Source organism: Tamandua tetradactyla, chromosome 3, assembly GCF_023851605.1.
Source record: "Tamandua tetradactyla isolate mTamTet1 chromosome 3, mTamTet1.pri, whole genome shotgun sequence".
Taxonomy (NCBI): Eukaryota; Metazoa; Chordata; class Mammalia; order Pilosa; family Myrmecophagidae; genus Tamandua; species Tamandua tetradactyla.
The window spans coordinates 79,178,408-79,203,046 of record NC_135329.1 but is presented as its reverse complement, the minus strand read 5'-3'; the positions used below and the strand labels follow the sequence as shown (position 1 = coordinate 79,203,046).

At 45.2% G+C, this 24,639-nt stretch overlaps 1 protein-coding gene and 1 long non-coding RNA gene across 2 annotated transcripts in view; one reads left to right on the top strand and one right to left on the bottom strand.

Moving 5' to 3' along the window:
• The window catches only part of KIF1A (kinesin family member 1A), a 54,387-nt gene that overhangs the window by 4,253 nt on the left and 25,495 nt on the right, over positions 1-24,639 (top strand). Inside the window, exon 2 of the mRNA XM_077151744.1 lies at positions 18,844-19,009. Coding sequence (XP_077007859.1) covers positions 18,904-19,009 — 106 coding nt within the window. The 5' untranslated portion in view covers positions 18,844-18,903. The remainder of the gene's footprint in view (positions 1-18,843; positions 19,010-24,639) is intronic.
• On the bottom strand, positions 22,501-24,334 carry LOC143677402 (uncharacterized). The gene is made up of 3 exons (XR_013172593.1): positions 24,040-24,334; positions 23,611-23,924; positions 22,501-23,343 (listed from the first exon to the last, which is right to left on the bottom strand). It is a non-coding gene; the product is annotated as an uncharacterized LOC143677402 (long non-coding RNA).

Here is a 24,639-nt window from a genome sequence, read left to right as displayed (position 1 = left end):
CTTTGCATAATCTTCACATTCAGGCAGGACAATCTTGGTTTGTGCTTTATTTTCCCTAGATTCTTTTTCCTTACATTGGATGCACTTTCTTTGTCCTTATCTTTTCCTAGCTCTCAGTCATGCTCTCTCTTTGTCCAGTCCCCTCTTTCCTGGTACCCCACCCCTGTAAACCACCTCCATCCTGTCCCTCTCCAGTCTGTGCTAGTTGCTTTCTGACCTGCTGTCTTCCATCCCTCCTGTGACTATTGTCACAGCCTGTGGACTGGATTCCATTTGTTGAACTTCAGAACTGCCTCTTCATTTGTTTCCTCTCTTGTTTTGCTGGAGTACATCCTTGTGTGACTTCCTAAAAAGAGTACACGTGTCTCTGAATGTGTGAGAGCCGCTTTATTCTGCCCACATGCTGGTGGGTGGTTTGCGTGGCAGCGCTTCTTTATGGTAAATTATTTCTCTCAGAACTCCGAAGATGTTGTCATTTTTCTGCACCAGTTGCTTATTGAGTAGTCTTTTTCAGTGACTTGTCTTTTCTCTCTGGAATCTCTTAGGATCCTTATCTTTATCTCTGTGTTCTAAATGTTCTTTTATTTTTAAGCTTTTTGCTGTTCCCCTGTAAATGAGAGTCCTCATGTGTCCATATTTTAGGGAGACAAATTGAGTAGTAGAGTGTTTTTGTAGCTGCTGTTTTCTCTCCAGGTTTCCCTTGCTTCCATCTGAGTGGAAATCTGACTGGAGCTCAGTGTGTGGGGAGATTGGGGGCTCTATTGATGGGCTTTGATTGCGATGGAGGGCTGAGTGCGGGCTGGCTGCCAAGCTGCCTCTTCCCCTCTCCTGCCCTCCCCTGGTCCTTTGAGCCCCCAAGTCCATAGCCCCTGGGATGTGCAGCTCTGTGCCAGCCCCCTCTGGGTTTGTGCATGGCTCTGGCTCCTGCCCTCTAACATTGGACTCTGGAGGCTGTGGGTCATGGGTGATGCCTTCCTTTTCCCTTCACTGTTGGGGGTTGATTCTCTAGAGTGAATTATTCCAGTTGGGTCTGGGGGGTGACTGTGTTCTCCAGGGGCCACTCTTCACCCCTCATGGGTCTGGGGTCGTGGTTAAGCATCCACGCCTCTCTGATGTGTATCTGTTTTAATATCAAGAAAAATCTCTTCTCCTCCTCTCCCCCAGTCTCTAAGAGAATCAGTCTTTCTGGAAAAGGTGCTTAATCGATCTTATGTCCTGCAGTGCCCCTGGGGGTCTCCATGGGCCAGCCTCTAGCCCCTCCCCCCACCAGCAGCAGAGCCCTCTCTGCCCTCTCCCACCCCTCTGCGTGTGGTGTGTCAGGACAGCTCACCCAGTCCTTGCCCCACCTGGGAGGGCGAGTGAGGGGCTGGCCTGTCCACATTTCATGAACAGGGCCAGCAAGGCTGGGTCATTCTGTCCATGTTGCTCACTCAATCGAGGTCCATCTCGGGGGGCCTCTCCAGCATCCAGGGCGTTAGACCCCTAACTTCCTGGTCCACCAGCACCCCGAATTTAGTATTTGTCTTTCCCAGAATTTTATTCCTTACCCCTAAGCTCAGTGTAGTGTTGTGTGCATGTTTGAAACTTGATAACGGACTATTTCCTGCTGGGTGCATCCACTGCGTCTGGCTCTTTTGGCTCCAGGTTTTGTGAGACCCCTTCCAGGATCCACACGACCAGTTCTCTCGTTTGCCCGCCTGTGCAGCCGCTGTGGGAACAGAGCCTGCCTTTGCACCCAGTCTCTGGCCGCTGGTACATTTCTCCTTGTGAATTTGTGCCATTTCTGTGTTTGCATTGTGGCTGGGTTACATAGGCTGCGCGTTTACTGGCTCTTGCCAGATCGTTTTCAAAGTGGTTGGACCAGTTAATCGACCCAAGGGGCTCTCCACGAGCCCCTGCTGCCCCAACCTCAGGACGCTCAGTGTCAGTAGGCTTTTTGGTACTGTGAGCTGGTGGCTGTGGTTTAAAAACATGCTGTTCTGGATACTGTGGAGTATCTTTTCGTATTAATTGCCTGTTCATCTAGTTTTGCCCATTTTTCTTTTGTGGTTTTTTTTTTCCTTATTGATTCTTAAAATTTAAAAAAAATATGTTTTGCATATAAATCCTTTATTGGGTTATATGTTTTCTAGATATCGGCTTCATGTCAGTGAGTTTTGCTTCCACTTTTTAATGAGATTTTTTTTATTTTTCCAGAGCTTTTTGTGAGTTAAGAAGTCTGTCTTAGATGATTAAAAATAGCAAATTCTCTACAGATTAGAGGTTATATGGTGGGTAAAGAATGGAGGCAGGGGAGAGGGGAAGTGTTCATAAAACTATTGTTTTTAAATAAAATAAAAAGGAAGAAATCCTTCTCTAAGAAGGATAGCATGGAGATGCCATCCTTCATTAATGTCTTCTAAAACTTTCATGGTTCATATTTAGGTATTTAACCCATGCGGAATTTGTTTTGGTATAAGGGAAGGGTCTAATTTTGTTTATTTCCATATGGCTAACCATTTGCCTCCACATCATTTGTTTCAAGTCCTTCCTTTTCCCATTGAATGATATACAAATTCACCTCTGTCAGGTATCAGAAGTACTCTATCTATGTTGGTGTATTTCTGGGGTCTCTTATGTCCCATTGATAGTTTTCTATCCTTGCCTGGATACCAGTGCGTCTTAATTACTCTAGCTTTATACTAAGTCTTGGTATCAGTTGAGCATGTTGCCGACCACCCTCTTATTTTTCTCCAAACTTCCTATTGGTATTCTTGGCCCTTACTCTTATCAATAAAGAATAGAAGATATTTGTTAAGTTTCATAAATAAAATCTTGTTAATATTTAATTTGAAAATTACACTGAATTTATGGATTAAATTGAGTGAAGGTTAACATTTTTAGCTATTGAGAGTTCTTTTTCTATGAACATGGTAAAGCTCGTCATTTATTTAGAGTTTCTGTAATGATTTTAGTAATTTTAGCATTTTCTTCATAAAACCTTGCATTTTTGTGACATTTATTTCTAGGTACTTTATAGTTTTTGTAGCTTAAAAAAGCTTCCAGCTCTGTCACTAGTGTACAGTAACATGGCTGATTTTTCTATGTTAAACTTTTATCCAGCAGCCTAACTGAACCTTCCTACGCATTCAGATAATTTGCTTGTGGATCATCCTGATTTCTTTGTGAATAAGCAAATAGTCTGCAAATAATGACAATTTGGTTTTCTCCTTTCAAAATCATTTTAAGTCTTTTATTATTTCTTTTTTTTGTCTTATTGCTTTGGCTAGAACCTCCACTATAATGTTGAATGGAGATAGCCAGTGTTCTAGATGTATTCCTGAATTTGTAAATTATCCAGTGCTTTTCCACACTTAATGAATACCTTATATAATTTTTTTCTCCTTTAATTTGATTTGTGGTGAGTTGCATTAACAGATATCCTAATATGAAGCCACCCTAGCATTCCTGGAATAAGTATATTTGCATTATCCTTTTTATATGTTGCTGGGCTTTTGCTGATATTTTGGATTTTTCTATCAGTGTTCATCAGTGAAATTGATCTATAACCTTCATTGCTTGCATTTCCTTGTTTAGCTTGATGTCAAGATTATATTAGCCTCAACAAATGAGTTGTGGGTTATTTTCTCTGTCTCTCTTTTCCCTACTTTCTTAAAGAGTTTGTATATGTTTGAAATTGTCTATTTTTGAATGTATGGTAGAATTCCCCTATAAAAAGTATCTAAATCAGCTGCCTTTGGTGGATAGAGTTTTAAACTGGTGGATCAGTTTCTTTAATGGCTGTAGGACAATTCACATTTCTACTAACTAATTTTTTCCCTGGTTTTGGGTCCCATTTTCCTGTTTCCTGACATGTCTCAGAAATTTTGATTGGATACTAGACATTGCATTTATTATGTTGTGGAGTGTTTAAATTATATTTTTTTCCTTTAAAGCATATTTGGCTTTGTTTTGGCAGGCAGTTAAATTACTTGAAGATCAGTTTAATCCTTCAAGACCTGTTTTTGTCCTTCTATAGATTTTGACTCAAAAAGCCTTCACTCCAGAGATAGTTTAGATGCACTTCTAAGATATGACTTCTCTGAGATCGCCAGTGAATGTCTGGGGTGATAGGGTCAAAGAGGACACATCGTTCTGGCTGGTTGGAGCATGAAGGCCCCTGTACTTTGTATGATCTTTGGGGATGGTTAAGCTTACAATAGCCCATCTTTTTTTTTCACTTGTACTAAACATGCAAGAACTAGTACTCTGCAAAGACTCAAGGGTAACCCTCTGCAAATTTCTGGAGCTCTATTCCTGAGCAGCTGCTTCCTTTCCAAAACTCTGATCCACAACTTACTGCTGCCTCAACATACCCAAACTCTGACCTCCTTTCCATATCCTCAACTCATTGAAGCTGATGAGCTGTTGGGGTTCTACCTCCCTGTCAATTGTCTCCAGGCAGATTTGGAACAATTTTAGGGCTCACTGAGTATGTTTCCCTCCCCTTGGGGATCACAGTCCTGTTGTACAAGGTCTGAAAACTGTTATTTTCATATATGTTTCCCAGGTTTATAGTTGTTTTACAGTGGGTTAAGTCTGGTTCTTGATACTTCACCGTGGCTAGAACTGGAAGTCCCTTAAGTTTTGCTTATTTTCTTTATCATTTACTATCATGCATTTTTATATTTCCATCATGGTTTCTTTTTTGGTGCGTAAGTTATTTAGAGTGCACTTAAAATTTCTACACATATGGATTTTTTATCATTTATTGATTTTTAATTTGTGTTGTGGCAAATAATATGATCCATTTGATAACAGAGTCTTTGGGATTTATTGAAAGTTGATTTATGGCCTAGTACATGATAAAATATTGAAAATGTTTCATATGTGTTGGAGAGGACTGTTTTGGGGAACAAAAGTCCATATTTGTCTAATACTTTATGCTTATTATATTGTTTAAATCTTCTATATTTTTATTATGTCTCCTTGATCTATATACTAGTGAGAAGTGTGTTCAAATTTGCCATGTTCCATCACACTTCACCTTCATTTTATATTTTCATCATTTTGTCTCTCTGGAGCAAAATCTTTTTTTCTGACATATTTTCCAGTTCGTTAATTTTCTGTTCAGCTACATTTGATTTTTTGATTAACTGTCTGCTAAGTTTTTTAATGCAAATGATTATGTTTCTAATTCCAAAAGTTCTGCATCTTACCACTTTATTTTCCATTCTGGCTTATTTCTGTAAACATTTTAGGATACTTATTTTATATTCTGAGTCTGGCAATTCCAATGTCTGAAGTCCTTGAGGATTTGATTCTGCTTTTATTTTCTTCTTTACTTTTTTTCTGACTCTTGCTCATGGTGAATTGCTTCTCCGTGTGTTATTACTGCATTGCAGGCTCACATTTGAATTGATGTTCATTTGTAGGAATCTTGGGGGCCTGAAAGGAGGGAAGCATTTTCCAAGGAGAATTTGTATTTGCTTTTGCTGGGTGCTTTTGGGCTAACACCTGAGAACTACTCAGAGCTAATTTTTTCTAGCTTGGGTTTTATTAATCATGTAGATAATATAAATTTCCAACCCAAATCTGCAGGAGAATAGGCCTAAGGCCTCAAATTCTCAGAAACATTTGCTTCACCACTTAGAATAGAGGGCCATTCAGACTAATTTCCTATGTCCCTTTGATGGCAGATGGATTTTTTCCAGGCTTCCATTTCACAGTTTCTGTAGGCTTGGGGAATCCAGCTTTGTGTAGTGCTTAGTTCCAAGTCAGACTGCATGTGTTTGAAACCATACCTTCCTTTTTACACAGAGCAGATAAAGCCCAATTCTTTGGGTCCCTAGTATCAGTGCATGTCTTCTGCAGCTTGTCACTTTAATTTGAGCTCCTTCTTCCTTTCTTTTTTTTTTGGTTCTCCTGAAGAGTTTTCTTATTTCCTTCTAATGTCTGTTATTTATAGGTGCTTCATAATGGACAGGTTATAAGATATTATCTTATCTTCCATATTGTTAGAAGTAGAAGTCTCTCATTTATCCTTTTACCTCTCCATTGACAAATATTCATTTTAATGATCAAGTGAATTTTTAGCCTCACACTCACACCGTGTTTATCATTCAAAATGAGGTTTTATTTTTATTTTACCTACAATTTTTGGCAATTGCTTTAAAAATAATTATTTTTGAGTTAAACATCAACACAGTTTAGAAGCGTTAAACAAATCTACAAAATTTATTGAGAAATTCAGCAGTTTTTGCTCCCCATTTACAACCTCTTTCAACTCTCTCAGCTGTTCTTTTGTTATTCAGCTCTGCATTGCTAAATAATATGCTTACTCTGTTAATTCCTGTCTGCTTTAGAAGATTTTGTAAGAGGACTATAAAGTGTGTGCCATTTTGGGTTTTGGTTTCTTCTTATTCAAAATTATGTTTGTGAGACTCATCCGTTTGTCCTCTTTCCCTCTTGAAATGCCACCAAAATAACAGTAATGGTAAACTGAAAAATGATTTAAACCCTTCCACAAAGAGAGAGAACAGGAGAGAATGCCCAGCAGCCCCACGTGGTGACTGACTTTCATGAAATTCATGAAAGCTGAATTCTAAGGAGGCAGAGGAGGAAATTGCAAGGAAACCTGCTGTGCACTGTGGACTTTCCCACAAGGCTCAGGAATTGTGTCCCTAGATGCCTCTGGCACTTGGGGTTTGTGTCAAAAGGAGTGGTCCAATGTCTGCTTAAGAAGCAGTTAGATTCCTGCAGCTTCTCCCCTCACTTCTCCTTTTCAATCTTTTTGTCCTCTTTCTAACCCTTCTATCTCATCCATTCCGTTGACTTTAAAGAGTTGTGCTGACAATTGACTGCTTCATTTATGCAGCCCAGACCCCTTTTCAAAGCCATATATCTAGGCACTGCCTTGCTGTCCTCCCATATGTCAGACACCTGAACTCTGCTGGACACTGGGGTTGAGGAGCTGGACGCTTCTCCCTGACGAGGTCTCCAGATCCTGGTTGGGTCATGTGCTCAAGGCAGACCTTTGGGACTCCTGGTCTACCCCAGAGAACCAGGGTCTGAATCACCCAGGAAGGGTGATAGCCTTCCTGCCCCATGCTTTTAAAGCCACACATGTCCTTCTGCAGCCCACTTTAGCTGGTCTCACAGGTTTTTTTTTTTAACTTTTTATACTATATACAAAGCAAAGAAATTAAAAAAACAACAGTTTTCAAAGCACTCTTCAACAAATAGTTACAGGACAGATCCCAGTTTATCATGGGCACCATACCATCCTTTCAGATTTTTTCCTTTCTAGCTGTTCACTCCAGAAAAAGGCTTAAATATTTTTTTTATCATCACGATTGACCTTTTCCCTTCTTTTTTGTGAAAAATAATGTATATACAAAAAAGCAATAAGTTCCAAAGCACAGCACCACAATTAGTTGTAGAACATAGTTCAGAGTTTCATATGGGTTACAATTCCACAATTTTAGTTTTTACTTCTAGCTGCTCTAAGATATTAGAGACTAAAAGAGATATCAGTTTAATGATTCAGAGTTCATATTCATTTAAGTCCCATACATAGAAGTATGTATAACTTCACCACCACCTTTGATCTTTCCATACCTCTCTTTGGGGTTGTTTGGGCTATGGTCATTCTATATGTTTCATATTGGAAGGGTCTGTCACTAGTATGAGTAAGGAGATGAAACTATCTGATGTTCTAGAGAGGTAGGGCTCTCTAGGTTTCAGGACTTATTTGGACTAGGGACCCATCTGGAGGTTGTAGGTTTCTGGAAAGTTACTCTAGTGCGTGTAATCTTATATATTGCCCTGGGTGTTCTTTAGGATTGACTGGAATAGCCCTGGTTGGGGGTTGGCAGGTTATCATAGGTAGCAAGGTCTAACTGAAGCTTGCATAAGAGCAACCTCCAGAGTAGCCTCCCGACTCTATTTGAACTCTCTCTGCCACTGATATTTTATTAGTTATACTTTTTCCCCTTTTGGTCAGGATAGAATTGTTGATCCCATAGTGTCAGGGCCAGATTCATCCTTGGGAGTCATCTCCCATGTTGCCAGGGATACTTTCACCCTTGAATGTCATGTCCCACGTTGGGGGAAGGGCAATGATTTCACTTGCAGAGTTGGGCTTAAAGAGAGTGAGGCCACATCTGGGCAACAAGAGAGGACCTCCAGAAGTAACTCTTAGGCATGCCTATAGGTAGTCTCAGCTTTTCTGCTACCCACATAAGCTTCACATGGGTAAGCCTCACGATTGAGGGCATGGCCTATTGATTTGGGCGTCCCTAATGTTTGATATAGTATCAGGGGATTCCCTGATGGTAAGGTTTAATAGTTCCATAATCTTTCTCCCGTTACTCAAGGGGCTTTGCCAATACTTTTTGGTTATCTGCTTAATATACTCTAGGATGTATACAGGCATTACAATTATACAGGATTAAAGGACCTCTTTCTTATTCTGGGTTTCCTGTGTTTCAGTTGTTCAAATGAGCTCTACAGATGAGTTGGGTTATGCACTACAGAAAATTTCAGTTTCAGACCAAATAAACCATTCTTCCTTTGGTCTCAAAGAGTATGTGTGGTTCTAAAATATAGACACTGTCTTCCTTACCCCTGAGTTCTGAATTACTTAAACCCCAACCTGATCAGCTGCATTCTTATCTCTAAATATCAAGTTATATATATATATATATATATATATAACAGCCTCTCAAAACCTAGAAATAGTAATCACCACTCTGGACTTAATTTGTCTGCTCTAAAAGCTTACAGTCTAAGCCCCTGCTTTCTTATAAGCATTTTCTAAAGGTGACCATACCATCGTTGTTCTTTTGTTCTGGCTTATTTTGCCTCAACAAATGTGCCAGTTGTTCATTCACATCATTGCATTCCTCAGGACTTTGTTCCTTTTCGCAGCAGCACAACCTTCGTTTGTAAGTATACATCATTGTTCGCTAATCTGCTTCTCAGTTAGTGCATCCTTCAGCCACCTGCTTTCATCAGGCATCATGTATAGTGCCCGAAGTCCACAGTCCACCAGCATTCTCAATTTTGGATAATTTCGTTGTTCCCAAGAGAAAGAAAACCAATAAATACACCCTCGCCAAATAGGAAATTTAAACCTCCTCTTAACTCTTGTCCACCCATTATTTACCTCTGCTCTTGCTGTGGTAGTGCTGATGGTTTCCTTTTGAACATATCCCATGGCATGCAATAGCAGTTGTACCCTGTACAACTGTCCCCTGTCCCCTGGACTTAAACACTCTTTGTACACGAATCATATCTTTGAAGTAATTCTTGTGAGAACTGATTCATATTTCTAGTGTTAATAAGTGAGACATGTAGGTCCATACAACCCCTTTCAATCCTGTTCACATTCAATATGGTAATATTACTTATAGACCCGTTAGAGAACCACTTTCAGTTCTATCTATTCCCTTACATTTGATTTCAACTTCATTAGCTAACCATTCATCCATCTTTAGCTTCTATGTATCTCTAAATCCTCTATATTCTGTATTATAAGCCTCTGATTATACCTTTATGCTGGTCATAAAAGTGAAATCATACACTGTCTATCCTTTTGTGTCTGGCTTATTTCACTCAGCATTATGTCTTCAAGGCTCACCCATCTTGTCATGTGCTTCATGATGTCATTTCATCTTTCTGTTGCATAATATTCCATCGTATGTATATACCACGTTTTGTTGATGCACTCGTCTGTTGATGGGCATTGATTTGTTTCCATCTTTTGGCAGTTGTGAATAATGCTGCTATGAACATCAGTGTGCAAATGTGTGTTTATGTCATTGATTTCAGCTCTTCTGGATATATACCAAGTAGTGTTATTGCTGGGTCATAGGGCAACTTGCTATTTAGTTTCCTAAGGAACGGCCTTACAGTCTTCCATAGTGGCTGCACCATTATACATTCCCACCAGCAGTGCAAAAGTGTCCCAATTTCTCCACATCCTCACCAACATTTATAGTTTCCTGTTTACTTAATAGCAGCCATTCTTATAAGTGTGAGGTGGTATCTCATTGTAGTTTTGATCTGCATTTTCCTTACAGCCAATGAAAATGGGCATCTCTTCATGTGCATTTGAGCCATCTGTATTTGCTCTTCCGAAAAATGCCGATTCATATCTTTAGCCCATTTTATAATTGGGCTGTTTGTTCTTTCGTTGTTGCGTTGTATGATTTCTTTGTATATATAGAAAATCAAACCTTTGTCTGATATGTGATTTCCAAATATTTTCTTCCATTAAGTTGGCTGTCTATTCACCTTTTTGACAAAGTCTTTTGAGGTGCAGAAGCAGTTGATTTTGAGAAGTTCCTATTTATGTATTTTTTGTTGTTGTTGCTTGTGCTTTGGTTGAAAAGTTTAGGAAGTTACCTCCTGTTGCTAGGTCTTGAAGATGTTTCCCTACATTTTTTGCTAGAAACCTTATGGTGCTAATTCTTATATTTAGGTGTTGATCCACTTTGAGATAATTTTTGTGTAGGGTGTAAGATAGGGGTCCTCTTTCATTCTTTTGGCTATTGATATCCAGTTCCTCCATGCCCAATTATAGAAGACTGCTTTGTCCCAGTTTAGAAGATTTGGGGGCCTTGTCAAAAATCGGTTGATCATAGATTTGGTGGTTGATATCACAGGTTTTGATATGTTGCATCTTTATTATCTCTGGGGTCAAAATATTTTCTAATATTCAATGGCATTTTTTTTTCTTTCACTTGTGAGTTACTGATAAACATATTGCTTAATGTCTGAGCAATTGAGGAATTTGCATTTGCTTTTTCTTTTTTGTGTTGATAAATAGTTTAATTCTACTGTGATCAGAGAACGTATTCATTAGGATTTTAATTTAAAATTGAAATTTATTGAAGCTTACTTTATGACCAGCATATGGCAAATTTTGGTAACTGTTCTATATGTGTTTTAAAAGAATGTAGGTGGTATTATTTTAACTCTTCAGTAACTGAGAAAGCAACCTCTTTGTGTGTTTATATTTATTTGTATCTTCATAATTATTTACTTGTGTATTATATTTATTTAAGGGGCATACTTTGTAAACATAGTATAATTATTGCTTTTTTAAAAAAAATCTGGTTTGACAATTGTAATGTTTTATGTGGAGTACTTGGTCCATATTAATTAGTTGAGCTTTTTATCTACAATCTTAAGTTATTTTCCATTTGCTTATTTTTCATTCTTTTTTTGTATAGGCAGGCACCAGATATCAAACCCTTGCTTATTTTTTATGTTCTATTTCTACCTGTATTGTCTTCTTTTAGATTAATAAAATAGATTTAAAAATTTGTCTACTTTTCTTTCTATTAATTTAATTATATGTTCTTTTTCTACTCTTTTAATAATTACCCTAGAAAATTACAATATATAATTTCCTAATATAAATATAATATAATTTTACCACATCTATGATAATGTTGAACCTTAGAAACTTGTCTTTTGGTGTCCATCGTTTCTGTTGAGAAGCCAGCTGTCGATCTTATTTTTGCTTCTTTCAAGATGGCATGTCTTTTCTGGCTGCTTTCACGATTTTTCTCTTCACTTTTCTTTTAGTGATGGGCTTTTGGGTAGTTTTCTTTGTATTTATCATGCTTTGGATTTGCAGAGCTTCTTGAATCTGTGACTTGATATATTTCAACAGTTTTAGACAATTTTTGGTCATTATCTTTTAAAATATTGCATCTCCATTCATCTCTTTGTTTAAATTCTGATTGCATGCATGTCAGATCATTCAGCGTGACCTTTATTTCTCTGATACTCTTTTTGTATTTTCTAGTTTTTTTTTACTCTCTGCTACTCAACTTCCTACGTTTTATATTGACCTGGTCTCCAGTTCATTAACAGCCTTCAGCTGTGTCTAATCTCTTACATTCTTAATTTCTATTATTGTTTGTTTTTGTTTTAGAATTTCTGTTTGATTCATCTTTTTTAGTTCCATTCGTCTGGAAAATTCTCCTTTCTTCTACTTAGTTCCTCTGCTCTTTTCTCTCTTGTTTTAAATGTATTAATCACAGTTATTTTAATGTCTGTTTGGAAACTCATATCTGGATCATGTTTGGGTATGTTTCTTTTTTTTCTCTTTGTTACTAAGTATAGAGTCCTGTCTTTTTCATATCTAGCAGTTTTAATTTTATATCAGACATTGTCTCTTAAAACACTGTAGAGGTTCCAGGTGTGAGGTCCTGCGTGTGGAGATGGCTCACCTTTCCTCTTCCAGGCGGGGGGAGTGAGGACTGGATCCTTAATTTAGGGACTGAGCTGAGCCCAGGTGGGCTGCAGTTTTGATCAGGCTCATTCTACCTGTAGTCCTTGCCTGCTTCTGGGTCGCAGCTCTCCAGGGCTTCCAGGCTGGACCTCGGTGTGATCACTGGGGCCGCCCTGTAGGGGGATCCAGAATTCTAGGATCCATCTTCTTAGCACAAAAGACTGCGGAAGACTCTTCTGCTTTTCAAAGTCTTTCTGCTCGGGTTTTAAACTTCCACCCCTCATACCTTCAGAATTTGGCAAATGTCTTAAGGGGAGGCTTGGCCATTTGTAAAACATAGCTTTCTGCCTCTCCCTTCTTCTGGGATCCTGGCCTCTCGGGTTTGTTTCTCTCAACCAAAAGTTCTGCAGGTTTTCCCATCCCTCAGCAACAGCTCCCTGTCTGGGAAGACTCCAGAGTCCCAGCCTCTGGCCCCCTGACTGGAATGCAAATGTGCCCAGAGAAAATGTGCTGTGGAATGTCATCTCCTGTGTTGGCAGCCCCCCACTCCAGAATCTGGGCTGCTACTACTCATTGCTTCAGTAGCTCTTTGATTCTTTTAAACAGATTTTAAATATCATCACGCTTGTCTTGTTGTGTGCGGTGGGGATGTTGTTCTCTTGCTAACTACTCATCCCACCTGGAGGCAGAAATCCTCCTTGCTGTATGCTTTTTTTTAATGTTGTAAAATCAGTTTGGGAGAGGTGCTGTACCCTTTAAAAAAATTTTTTTTATTATATAATATAGCATATATACAAAGCAAAGAAAGAAAAGAACAATGGTTTTCAAAGCACTCTTCAAGAAGTAGTTACAGGACGGAGCCCAGAGTTTGTCATGGGCTACCATATGATCCTCTCAGATTTTTCCTTCAGGTTGCTCCCGAATATAGGAGGCTAGAAGGAATAAATGCTTTTTATCATCACAATTGACTTTTTTCTCTTTTTTATGAAAAATAACATATATACAAGAAAGCAATAAATTTCAAAGCACAGCGCAACAATTAACTGTAGAACAGATTTCAGTTTGGTATGGGTTACAATTCCACAATTTTAGGTTTTTACTTCTAGCTGCTCTAAGAAACTGGAGACTAAAAGAGATATCAATTTGATGATTCAGCAATCATATTTATTTGTTAAACCCCACCTTCTCTGTTCCACCATCACCTTTGATCTTTCTATCCCTCCGTTTAGGAGTATTTGGGTTATGGCCATTCTAACTTTTTCATGTTGGAAGGGGTTGTCAATAATATGGGGTGGGGAAATGGAACTAGCTGATGTTCTGGAGAGGCTGGATCTTCTGGGTTTCAGGACTTACCTGGTTCATCTGGAGGTTGTAGGTTTCTGGAAAGTTACCCTAGTGTAAGGAACCTTTGCAGAATCTTATATAAAGCCCTAGGTGTTGTTTAGGATTGTCTGGAATGGTCTTAGATGGGGTTTAGTAAGTTATGATAGGTAGCAATATCTCACTAAAGCTTGCATAAGAGTGACCTCCAGAGTAGCCTCTCGACTCTATTTGAACTCACTCTGCATTGATATTTTATTAGTCACACTTTTTCCCCCTTTTGGTCAGCATGGAATTGTTGATTCCATGGTGTCAGGGCTGGACTTATCCCTGAGAGTGCTATCTTATCATCTATTGGATTTATGTGTGTACATGCTTAGTCTTTTTCATTGATCTTTGTTTGTGTGTCATTACTAGATTTGGGAAATGATTATAGCTTTATGGTATATATGATAGCTGATAGGAAACATTCCCTTTTTTGTTCTTGGATTTCAAAATTCCCTCAATGTGCTACAGTCCGTTGAAAATCTTTTTGGAATATTTTGGTTTTGGGGATTGCACTGAATTTATATAGCTAAATTTGGGGAGAACTGAAAATTTTGCAGTATGGAATTGAACATCTCTCTTCATAAATATTTTCTTTATTTCTAATTATTTTCCATTTTAGTACTCAGAATTGCTTAGTCTGTGCCTTAAATAAATAGACTTTTATTTAAGGCACAAAGCATGCTACTAAATGCTTACTAGAAATCTTCATGTTCTCACCAGGAATCGTGCACTTGCATCTTATTTTTCTGTCCTAGTTAATGCCCTCAGCCTTTTCTCAATTTCCTAAAGTGCACGATTTTCCAGCATAAGGAAATGTGGATTCTCTCCGACCTACTGCTGGACAGTCATTCATGGATCTGAGAAAGTGAAATAGTGATGGGAAAACACATATAGGTTTAGGCATTCTGTAGCTGTAAGGGCCTGGGTGGAGCAGCTGGAGGCAATTCTAGCCATTAGAAGCCTGCTTCCCATTGCCTGGTGTGCCGTTTTAAAGCTATTATATATCCCAGAAAAGGCGTGTTCTTTGATGCTCGTTCAGTATTGCTGGGTGGGATCTTTTTTATTGTTTCCGTGGAGATGTGACCCACCCAGTTGTGGATGGTAACTTCTGATTATATGGTTACCATGGAGATGTGTCTCTACCCAATCAAGGTGGGGTTGCTTACCGGAGCTCTTTAGAGGGAACCATTTTGAAAAAGCTAAAAAACTGACAGAGCCCAGAGAATGGACAGAACACTGGGGAAGCCACTGAAGTAGCCTGGGAGGAAGCTAGCAGACATTGCCATGCGCCCTTTCAGAGGAGAGATGAACCCGCAATGTCACTGGCCTTTTTGAGCCAAGGTTTCCCTGGATGCCTTAGATTGGATAGTTTTATAGCCTTGCCTTAATTTGGACATTTTCACAGCCTTAGAACTGTAAACTTGCAACTTAATATATTCCCCTTTTTTAAAAGGCATTCTGTTTTTGGTATAGTGTACTCCAGCAGCTTTTACAAACTAAAACACCTGACTTTTGTTCATGTTGTGAACTTGTCAGCTCTTGTGGGTGGTTTGGTGCCTTCCTCTTCCCCTGTGTCACCCGAGGAGATGGTCCTGCCCTGTGTTTACTCTGCAGAGTTCTGGGGAGTCTTGGAGCCAGCCCTGGGCAGGGTCTGGGAGTTTAGAGTCCCAAATCTGCCTGGGTCCCAGGTCTTGCTGTGCAGAAAAGAGGCCCTTTGGCCAGATTCTCCAAAGGGAAGGGGTTGCAAGTGAGGAATATGGGGTGAAAGATTTCCTTCTTAGATGGAATGGTTTCATAGACTTTCATGGTGGGAGGGTTGCAGAGACCAGCAACAGCCTTTGCTCTATTTGGACGCCTCTAGTGATGGGTGGTTCACTACTTAACAGACACTCGACCCCCTTGGGTGAGCACCAGTTCTCCATGTTGGTGAGCATCGGCCAGTTAGCTCTACCAGCACCCCATGGGCATGGGCTTTTCCCTCCCTTTCCAGTTGACCAGAGCACTCGGCACCTGCTTTGTCATGGCTGTGGGGGAATTTTCAACAGCTTTCTTCAGAGTTTGGGGAGCCGACAGGAAAACTTGCTTTGGGGTCGTCCACCCAACCCTATAACCTCACAGATGGGTAAACCGAGGTGCGGCGCCAGGACTGGCCCCTGATTACCATGAACTCACTGTGGTCACTGACTTGGACGCAGATACACCTGCGTGAGCCCTGCAAAGTGGAAAGTCCTGCTGACCCCGCAGATTTGTCCCTATTGCTTAGGGCCGTGTGTCCGGGTCATCTGAGTCCCTGAGTGAAATCCCCGTTCCTGCTATTTTGGAGGCCATCCTTCTGCTGGACATGGCTGCCCAGGAGGGCCCCAGGGGGGAGGCTTTCGGATGTCCTTGAAAACTGTGCTTTATTAAAAACCATCTTTGACATTTTGGACATCTGTGTAGGTTCATTTTTCTGTGTTTAGAGGGAATTTCTGTCTCATTGCCGTGTCCTCTTGCTAGCGGTGATGTTGGTTGTTGCTGAGACCTGACAGTTCTGTGTGTTGGAATCTGGCAAGGCTGAGCTACCAGTTCTCACGTCAGGTTTGGAGCCAGGTAGTGTGGGGCGAGGAAAGGCTCAGGTAATCCCTTGGGGATGCAGGAGCCGTCCACTTCACTTACCCGCCATGAAGGTTGTGTTATCGGGGTGGAGGGGTGGCCGAAGCCAGGTGGCCGCATGTCACCAGCCTCCTCAGCGCCTTTGTGGCCCTTATTCTCTGCGATGCCTCCCCTGGCGCTTGGTGGTGGGGTGGGGCTGGGGGCGGGATCAGAGTCCCCTGAAGTCCCGCCTTTGCTGTGGGCTGGTAGCTCCGAGACGCCCCAGGTTTCCCTTTCCCTGTGATCTTAGGTGTGTGGCAGAAGCCCAGGTGGGTGGAGCTGGGGCTGGAAGTGTTCCTGAGACATGTGGCCTCCCTGTTGCCTCTGCTCGGCCTCCCCAGCTTCCCCCACGGTCCTCCTGGCCATTCCTCCAAATCCCTCAGCACGTGCTCAGGCTGCTAGTTCTTCATGTTTAGATTCATCCAGGGTCGCCCACCAAGATGGGGGCAGCTTTCCTGTAGCACCCCCACCAGTGCATGCCCGTTTTCACCCGCCTCTGTCCCCCACATCCCTCTACAGCTTTTCTGATCTTGAGATCCTCTTTTGAATTCACATGGTTGGGACTAGGGAGTATACCTTCTTGCTGAGCTGAGGGATGCACTGTGACTTTATCTTCTTTCTTGTAGAGCATCCTAGCTGGTCTGTCTGGAATAAATGGTAGCACAAACCTGCTCCTTCGTTCCCACGACCCACTCCTCGTTCCACACCAAGCCCTCCGTTGGCCGTGCTCCCTGTGCAGCCAGGTGGCTGCAGCATGCACACCCCACATCTTCCCTACCATGTCTCTCCGTAGCCCCTGCACCCCTTCCCCTCTGGACTTACCTTGAGGCAGCACGTCCTGGGACTTGCCTGGCCCTGGTCCCGCATCTTTCTCGCTTCCTGGCAGTATGTTCCCTCGTGGACCAGAGCACGGATCCTAGGGTCTTCCAGAGGTGTGAGGGGAGACCCTCCTACCCTCGCCCTTGGCTAGGGGTTGGCTAAGCAGAGAACTCATAGAACTACGTTGAAAATCGTTTTCCTTGGATGTACGCCTTGGAGCTGCTCCATTCTCTGTCCTCTGCATCACCCTTGAGAGGTTGTTTCAGTTTGCTGAAGTTGCACCAGACCAGAATTGGACTTCCTTTTAACAGTGGGGATTTATCAGTTCACAAGCTTCAGGCCATGAAAATGTCCAAATCAGGAACCAACAGCCCGCTCAGCACCTGGGGTTGCTCTGTCACGTGGCCAGGCACATGGCACCTCCTCTTCCAGGCACCGCTGCTCCAGCTCCCGGCTTCCCTATCTGTGGCCTTCTCTCTCAGCTTCTTTATCTTTCTCTCTATTTCATGCTCTTTAAAGGGCTCCAGTTAGAGGCTTGAGACACACCTGGTGCATCCTCAGCTGAAATAACCTAATCTAAAGGCCCTACCCACAGGCCTCTTTCGGGATCCACTCAACTGCAAACCACCACAGAGACATGATGCCATTTGGATCCTGCCTGATCCTTTGGGATCTGTTCTTTTTTCTTTCCTCTGGAAGCTTATGGAATCTTTCTTTAGCCGTGAGCTTCTGGAATTTTACAGTAACTTGTGTTGTTGTGAGTTCTTTCTTTACGTGGGGAGGGTGTGTGTGTAGGGGGAGCCCTTCAGTTTGAAAACTGATGACTTTTAGTCCCATCAAGTTTTCTTGAATTGTTTCTTTAATAGTCTCCCGCCCCCCCAACCCTTGATTCTCTAATATTCTTTTCTATTCTTTCATGGAAAATTCTTCAAGTTTAAACCTTTTTCTTGACTCTCTAAATTTGTCTTCATATTTTTAATGTTCCTGAGCTTTTATTCTTTAAACATTCTTTTTCATAGCATCCTCCAGTCAACCATGGATGAAGTACCTTCCCTTTTCTTTCTGAAGATATATGTTGCAAGGTTTTATTATTTTTTAGTTTTCTTCTGTCCCCTGCATTCACTTCCGCTGTGCTGCTCTTCCATTTGTTTTAGTCTCTGAAAATGTTGTCAGAGGATTTCCCCTAACTGACCATGGCCTGTCCACACTTATGAGTGAGGTGGGGAAAGCTGAGCAGATACCCTGGGGTCTGTCTGGAAGGGCTTGTTGTCTGACCGTTGTCATTTGTCTGTGTTCGTGCCTGTCCTGGTCAGTTTTCCCGGGGAAGAATCCTCCACTCTCCTGCCAGGGCCCAGGAACAAGAGGAGGCTGTGTTCCCACAAGGCATCTGGGGCATAGCTCAGCCTCCTTGGGCCCACCCTCAGCTGGTCCTTGGACCCTCCAGGCTGGATGGGGCCTTGGTGGGGTCCGGGGTCTTGGGTCTAACACACTTTCCACAGATCCCCTGATTTTGGGACCTGCCCCAGGAGCTGGCCTGCGGATGGGTATCTCAGGTCTCTCTGGGGTCCCAAATTGGCTTGTTTCCTGTGTTGGGTTTCCATTTCCTGGGCTTTCTAAGTCATATTCCACTGGTCCCACTGCTGCCCATTTTCTAAATGATTTGATTTGTGCCTTGGGGATTGTCATTAAGCAGCAGCTTGGAAGGGAGTGGAGAAAATCTGTGGGTTCAGTCAGCATCCAGCAGCCCTGTCCTACTTCCTCGGACATTAACCTCTGATTTGCTTTCCCTTCTCCAGGTGCCTCTGTCCTCGCTGGGGCTCCCGCTGCTGTAGGAGTGACCGACAGAGGCCGCAGACATGGCCGGGGCCTCGGTGAAGGTGGCGGTGCGTGTCCGCCCCTTCAACTCCCGAGAAATGAGCCGGGACTCCAAGTGCATCATTCAGATGTCCGGAAGCACCACGAGTGAGTAGGCTGAGCCAGGCTGGGGCTGACAGTGGGTGTCTCAGGCTGCAGATCAGCAGCCAGCCAGGCTCGAGTGCCGGAGCAATGGCCTCCCTGGTGGCCCTGGGCTTGTGGGCGTGTTTCCTTTGCCTGTTTTGCTTTGCTTCTAATTGTTAATCTTCTCTGAACATCTGGAAAGTCGGAGGTCTTCAGGAAAGATGACTAGGAAGTAGTGAGAGAGAAAATGGCAATTCTGAGGACAGAAAGACAAACAGAGGTAGATAGAAGGCAGACAGTCTCCTTGCAGGCAGAACCTTAGCTGCTAAGGCAGGTAGAGAAAGGACTTAGTGCCGAGCTTCCCCCTTTGCTCTTTCTTGCACTATCAATTTTTTCATGACATGTAACATACATGCAGAAAATTGGACAGACCACTTTTAGGGATTTTTGCAGTCAGCCCGGCTTGGGCCCCTTTCACCATTGCTCCTGGCGAAGGCAGTCTCGGCCTTCTCCCAGCACCCTACACCAGGAATGCTTGTTTGGGATCCTGGGTTTTGGTTTCTTTCTTCTGCATAAATAAGACGTAAACTTGGTGGCTTACACCAAGACAGCCACTCTCTCTTCTATGCTCCCCTGCACTCTGCTCGTGGCTTGGGCTTGAGCTCCTTGTGGGGTGGTCCTAGAGCAGCAGGGGCTGCCACCATGCACAGGGTGGCTGTTGTTACCTGCACTGAGCCACCCACCTGCTCCTGCACCCCGGGGCTGGGGTCATCGCAGAGCTGGCCACACACGCAGGCCTCCATGCCAAATCCTACCCTATCCATTGTCAGTTAGGTGGAGGCGGGGTCCCCTCAGGTGGTGGCACTCAGGATTGGTTTCTTGGGCTGAGGAAGGGTGCTCTGGGGCTTCTTTTGGCCCTGTGGGAGTGAGAGTCAGGGCCGGGGGTGACCTTGGAATTGGTGGGCCTTGATCTTGAGGTGGACAGGTGCAGAGGCCCCCCCTTAAATTCAGGGGAGGCGAGCTCACACAGGCAGCTGCTCACCTGAGCTCATGTTGCTGTTTTGCAGAGCTTCAAGTGGGGATTTGGGCATGAGAAGTCGATCTGGGGGCGACCCCAGGAAACACCACTGGGAGTGGGGGTGGCTCGGCCTCGCAGGGACCCTCTGACATGCAGAGCATGCCCTACGCCATCCCCCGGGGGCCAAGGCCAGGGTGTTGTCCCACATCTCCACCTGCGTAGGATGACCGAGGACATTAGAGTCCCCATTGGAATCCCCCATCCCGGGGCCACCCATGGCATAGTCGTCCCCAAATAAGAGCTGGAGGTCCAGGCATGAGGGTCGACAGGCACCTCCAGCCTGTGGAGTTACCCCACTTGAGTGGTCAGAGATCTGCAAAATGGGCAGAAAGAACCAGAGACAAAACCTACATCTCTCCTGTACTTGACATGGGCCTGGCATCAAGCCAGGGGCTGAAGTTCAGGGTCAGGGGAGCAGGTGGGGATCTAAGGAGAAAAATGTCAGAGAAGAGAGTGGGCTGTGTGGGGCGAGCAGTGCCACCAGAGCCCTCTGAACTATCCCCCACCCCTGCTCTCTGTAGTGACTCTGGAGACAACCTCCCACCAACACCACTTTTGATCTTTCCCAATGTCTCTAGCAGCAGGCAGGTGGAGGACAGAGGTGAGTTGGCCTGGTGGAGCCCTGGCAGCAGGAGGTGCTGCCCCATGGATGAGAGTCAGAGCCAGGCTGCAGGTGGACCTGTGCATGACCATCTTCTCATAAGGACAGGTGGGCCTGGATGGAGGTCCCAGGCCTGGCTGCCCCCACCCTGCCCAGGCTGCCCCTCCTCCGGCCCCCAGGAACGCTGAGGGCAGAGTTTGCCCTAGGGCCAGAGGTCGGGGTCAAATTTGTGGGCAGATGCTTTGTCTTTGTCCAGCCAGGCTAACCCGGGATTTAGATGCATCAGGCAGGGGGTGCCCTGGGCAGGGTGACCGGCTGACCCTGAAGCTTGGAGATTTGGAGTTTTCCTGCTGACCGGTGATCTCTGCTTCCCCCAGAAGTTCTGAGTGAAGGCCCCTTCAGGTCTTTGGAGATTGGAGGGGACTCGAAGAACCTCCCATGCTATTTTGGAGCAATTTGCAGGTTCTGAAAGAACTGTCCCCACTCAGAAAGTACACCAATGTATGTGGGGGATGGCGATAGCATTCTTAAAGAAAGAGAAAAGGAACACAGATGACAAAAGCAGATGGAAGGAAAGCCAAGGAAATGGCGACATGCTTTGAATGACAGCAGTTTAATTCTTGGGGAAGTTTAAGAGCCCATGGACTCCTCAAAACAAGAGTTAAGACAACAGAATGAGACCTACAATCAGCTACCCTGATGTCAAAGACACACAAAGAAAATCAGCCACAGGAAGCCACAGGACAGCAGACTCATCAGAATATAAAAATACAAAATCCAGAACAACAACAGCAAAATCTGTATACAAAAATCCAGAACTCAAAAAAAATCCAGAATCTCGAATCCAGAACACAAAAAGTGACTTACAGACAAGAGGGAAAGGGGCAGTAGGCTGTGGGCGCCTTGTGGCTGGAGGCAGCTGACAGAGTGTGGGGTGTGCGGGCCAGGCAGGGGCTCTCTTTTTAGGAAGGTTGTCATGTGTGTGTTTGGAGACATGCCCTCAAGAATGACCCCTCAACACTGTTTTGCCATCTGGGGGTGACACCCTGGAAGTCGGCTGGCCGGGAGCTGGTCAGGGTGCCAGGATAATCCCAGCAGTGTACTTTGGTGGGACTTACAAGGCAACAATGTGGCTTTGTGTCTGCGGCTTGGGAGAGCTCCAGCGTGATGTGGAGTGAAATGGCCACACCAACATGGAGATAAGAGTGTGCTCAGGGAGAAAGGCAGGCACACATGCATTGTGCTGCACATTTGCTCCGAGCATGCGTGTGCATGTGTGCAGAGTAAGGGGAGAGGGAGAGAGGGAGAGGGGGAGAAGGAAAAGTGGGGGAGGGGGAGAGCAGAGGGAGAATGAGAGAGAGGGAGAAGGTGGGGGAAGGAGTGGTGGAAGGGGGAGAGAGAATGAAAAACAGAGAAGGAGAGGGAGAGAGATCTAGAAAGAGAGAGACAGTGGAGGACAGAGTGGGGAGGAAGGAGGGAGGGAAAGAGGTCTGCAGGAGAGTGACTAATCAGGAGAAATCCTATGAAAGTGATGCTCATTTGGAGAAGACAAAATGGTGGAAAATGCTAGAAGTTTGGGTGGTAAGCTGAGGGAACTCAGGAAGGTGTGGCCCAGCCCTGGTCCAGCGAAGCCCACCTCTTGCCCACATCTCTGTGAAGCTCTGGGGTCCGAGCTGGTCTGCTGGCCTGGGTGGGGTCCCCAGGCCCCACCTGCCCTCCTCATCCCACGCTGCCCGGTGGGGGTCACTGCCCATTCCCCAAATCCCAAAGTGGCCACACAAAGGCATACTCAGCTCTCTCGAATGTTCTCCTGGTGGCTCCTTTGTGACACGAAAACGAGAAACATTTGAAAGTAAATTTACTTTGTCAGCATGTAATCATGGCCAGGATAAATAATACTTATTGTGTGAACCTCACACTGAACCTCACAGCTTACCAGCTGACCCACAGGACGTGCTGTCTGCCGTGCTGTGAGCTGAGCTGGCCTGGCTGCAACACTGCTTACAGCCCACGTGCACAGCCGTTGCACGCTTCCTCCTCTTGGCCCTGCCCCCCCTCAGCAAAGGAGCAGACCTGGAAACTTCTAAAATGTCCCTCTCCCCCCCAGCTCTGTCACAGTCTCTCCCTAGAACGATGGGGGGAGATCCTCAGGCTGATGGGCACTGCAGCCCCTGGGAAAGTCCAGCCCTAGAGAAAGGTCAGGGTGGGGGCAGCCTCCAGCCCACCCTGACCCTGTTCTATGGGTGGGCACTGGACTTGACTGTGGGGTGGATGTGGGTGCACAGTGGCCTCCGTCCTGGCCTCACACTGGAAACCCCTGCAGGTGAGCCCATCCCTGCACCCATGGAAAGATGGTGCCTGTGGGGGCAAGGGACCAGGCCAGGCCGGCACCGCTGTGTCCAGGACCTGCCCTGGACCTGGCCTTCTTGTCTCCTGGGATTCAAGGAACAGCCCACCATTCTGAGCGGTCCGACGGAACGTTCCAGGGCCCTCACACTTTGCCCATGGCTGTCTCTCCCATGAAGGCAGACATATCTGCCCGGGCTTTGTAACCAGCAGCCCCGAGTACATGGTTTCAGGCAGCATCTAGGTCTGGTCATCTGAGAAGTCGGCCGCATTTGCTGTCACTGTCCTTGGATGTCCTGGGCCCTGATAGAGCGAGGCCTGGGATGGAAGACCCTGGAAGGGAGTGTGGAGGTGGCCCAGGAGTTGTGACACAACTCCCGGCTTTGGTATTGGAGGACGGGCTCAGAGCATAGGATGTTCAGGCCTGTAGTAGGGTGGTCAGTGCCCCGAGGCTAGGGGCACCGGGATGGGGTCCCTAGTTGGCACTGGGTCAGGTCATTCTTGGCACTCTCTGCTGGCCACCTCTGTGTCCTCTGCCTGGATCCCCACAAGCCTTGTGCTGCAACTTCCCGCTGCAGGGCAGGTATATTACCATGTTACCTCCTATTCCCGTGGCACAGGTGGGGAAACCGAGGATCCACGAGGCTACAGAGCTTCACACAGCTGTGCAGGAGGCAAAGCCGTCGGACATGAGCGAGCTGAATGAGACCCTTGAGGGCCTGGGGATGACGTGTGGGTTGGGGCAGAAGGAGCTGTCGATGGCCACGTGTCGCGCCGAGGTGCCAGAAGCCCATGCGGGGTGGTAGTAGGGCAGAGTCTGTTGCCTGGGGAGACCCTGGGTTCCAGCCTGCTTTGCTCTGGAGCCTGGGGTCGCTCGCTGATAGCAAAGCTACCTTCCCACCACACCTCGGGGCCTAGGACAGAGGCGAGGCGGGTGGGTCCAGCAGCTCTGCAGGAGGTGCAGGTGCCACCTCTCCCCAGGAAACCAGCCTCCCGCACCAGGACCTGCCCCACTTTGCTGGCCCCTACCTGCCCAGCCGGCCCTCCCGAGGGAGCCCAGCATCCATGTGGGTGTAAGACCGATCCCCCAGCACGAGGACCCTTCCAGGAAAGCTCAGTGTTCCTGGGGCTGGGCCAGGATAGCTTGGGAGGGGAGGGGGCTGGGGGTACCCAGTGTGGGGACAGGGATGGTGGGATGGGATAGGGGTACTGGGGTGGGGAGCATGGCCTGCCACCCAGCGAGATGAGGAGAGGGAGTGGATGCTGCTGTTGGAACACTGTGGGGAAGGAGGGGACCTCCCTTCTTGCTGCCACAGCCACCTGAAGTCTCAGCTGGGGTCGAGCTCAAGAAGGGGTGCGATTGTGGTTTCCATGGTGCTGGCATTGTCCGGGCATGGGGTTCCGGCAGCCTCCTGCAGACGCCTTTCCCCCTGTGTTGAGACCAAGGTGGAAGCCAGGGGGCAGCATGGACAGAGGTCTGTCCCCACCCCTTCTGCTGCCCTTCCCAGAGCCTCGGCCACCCCTAGGTCCTCAGGTGCAGGCTCCAGGTGCTGCTCAGCACTGAGGAGGGGCTCTGAGATGCTGAGTCAGCCCTGGGGAGGGGGCTCTGGGTGACACTAGGTACTGGGT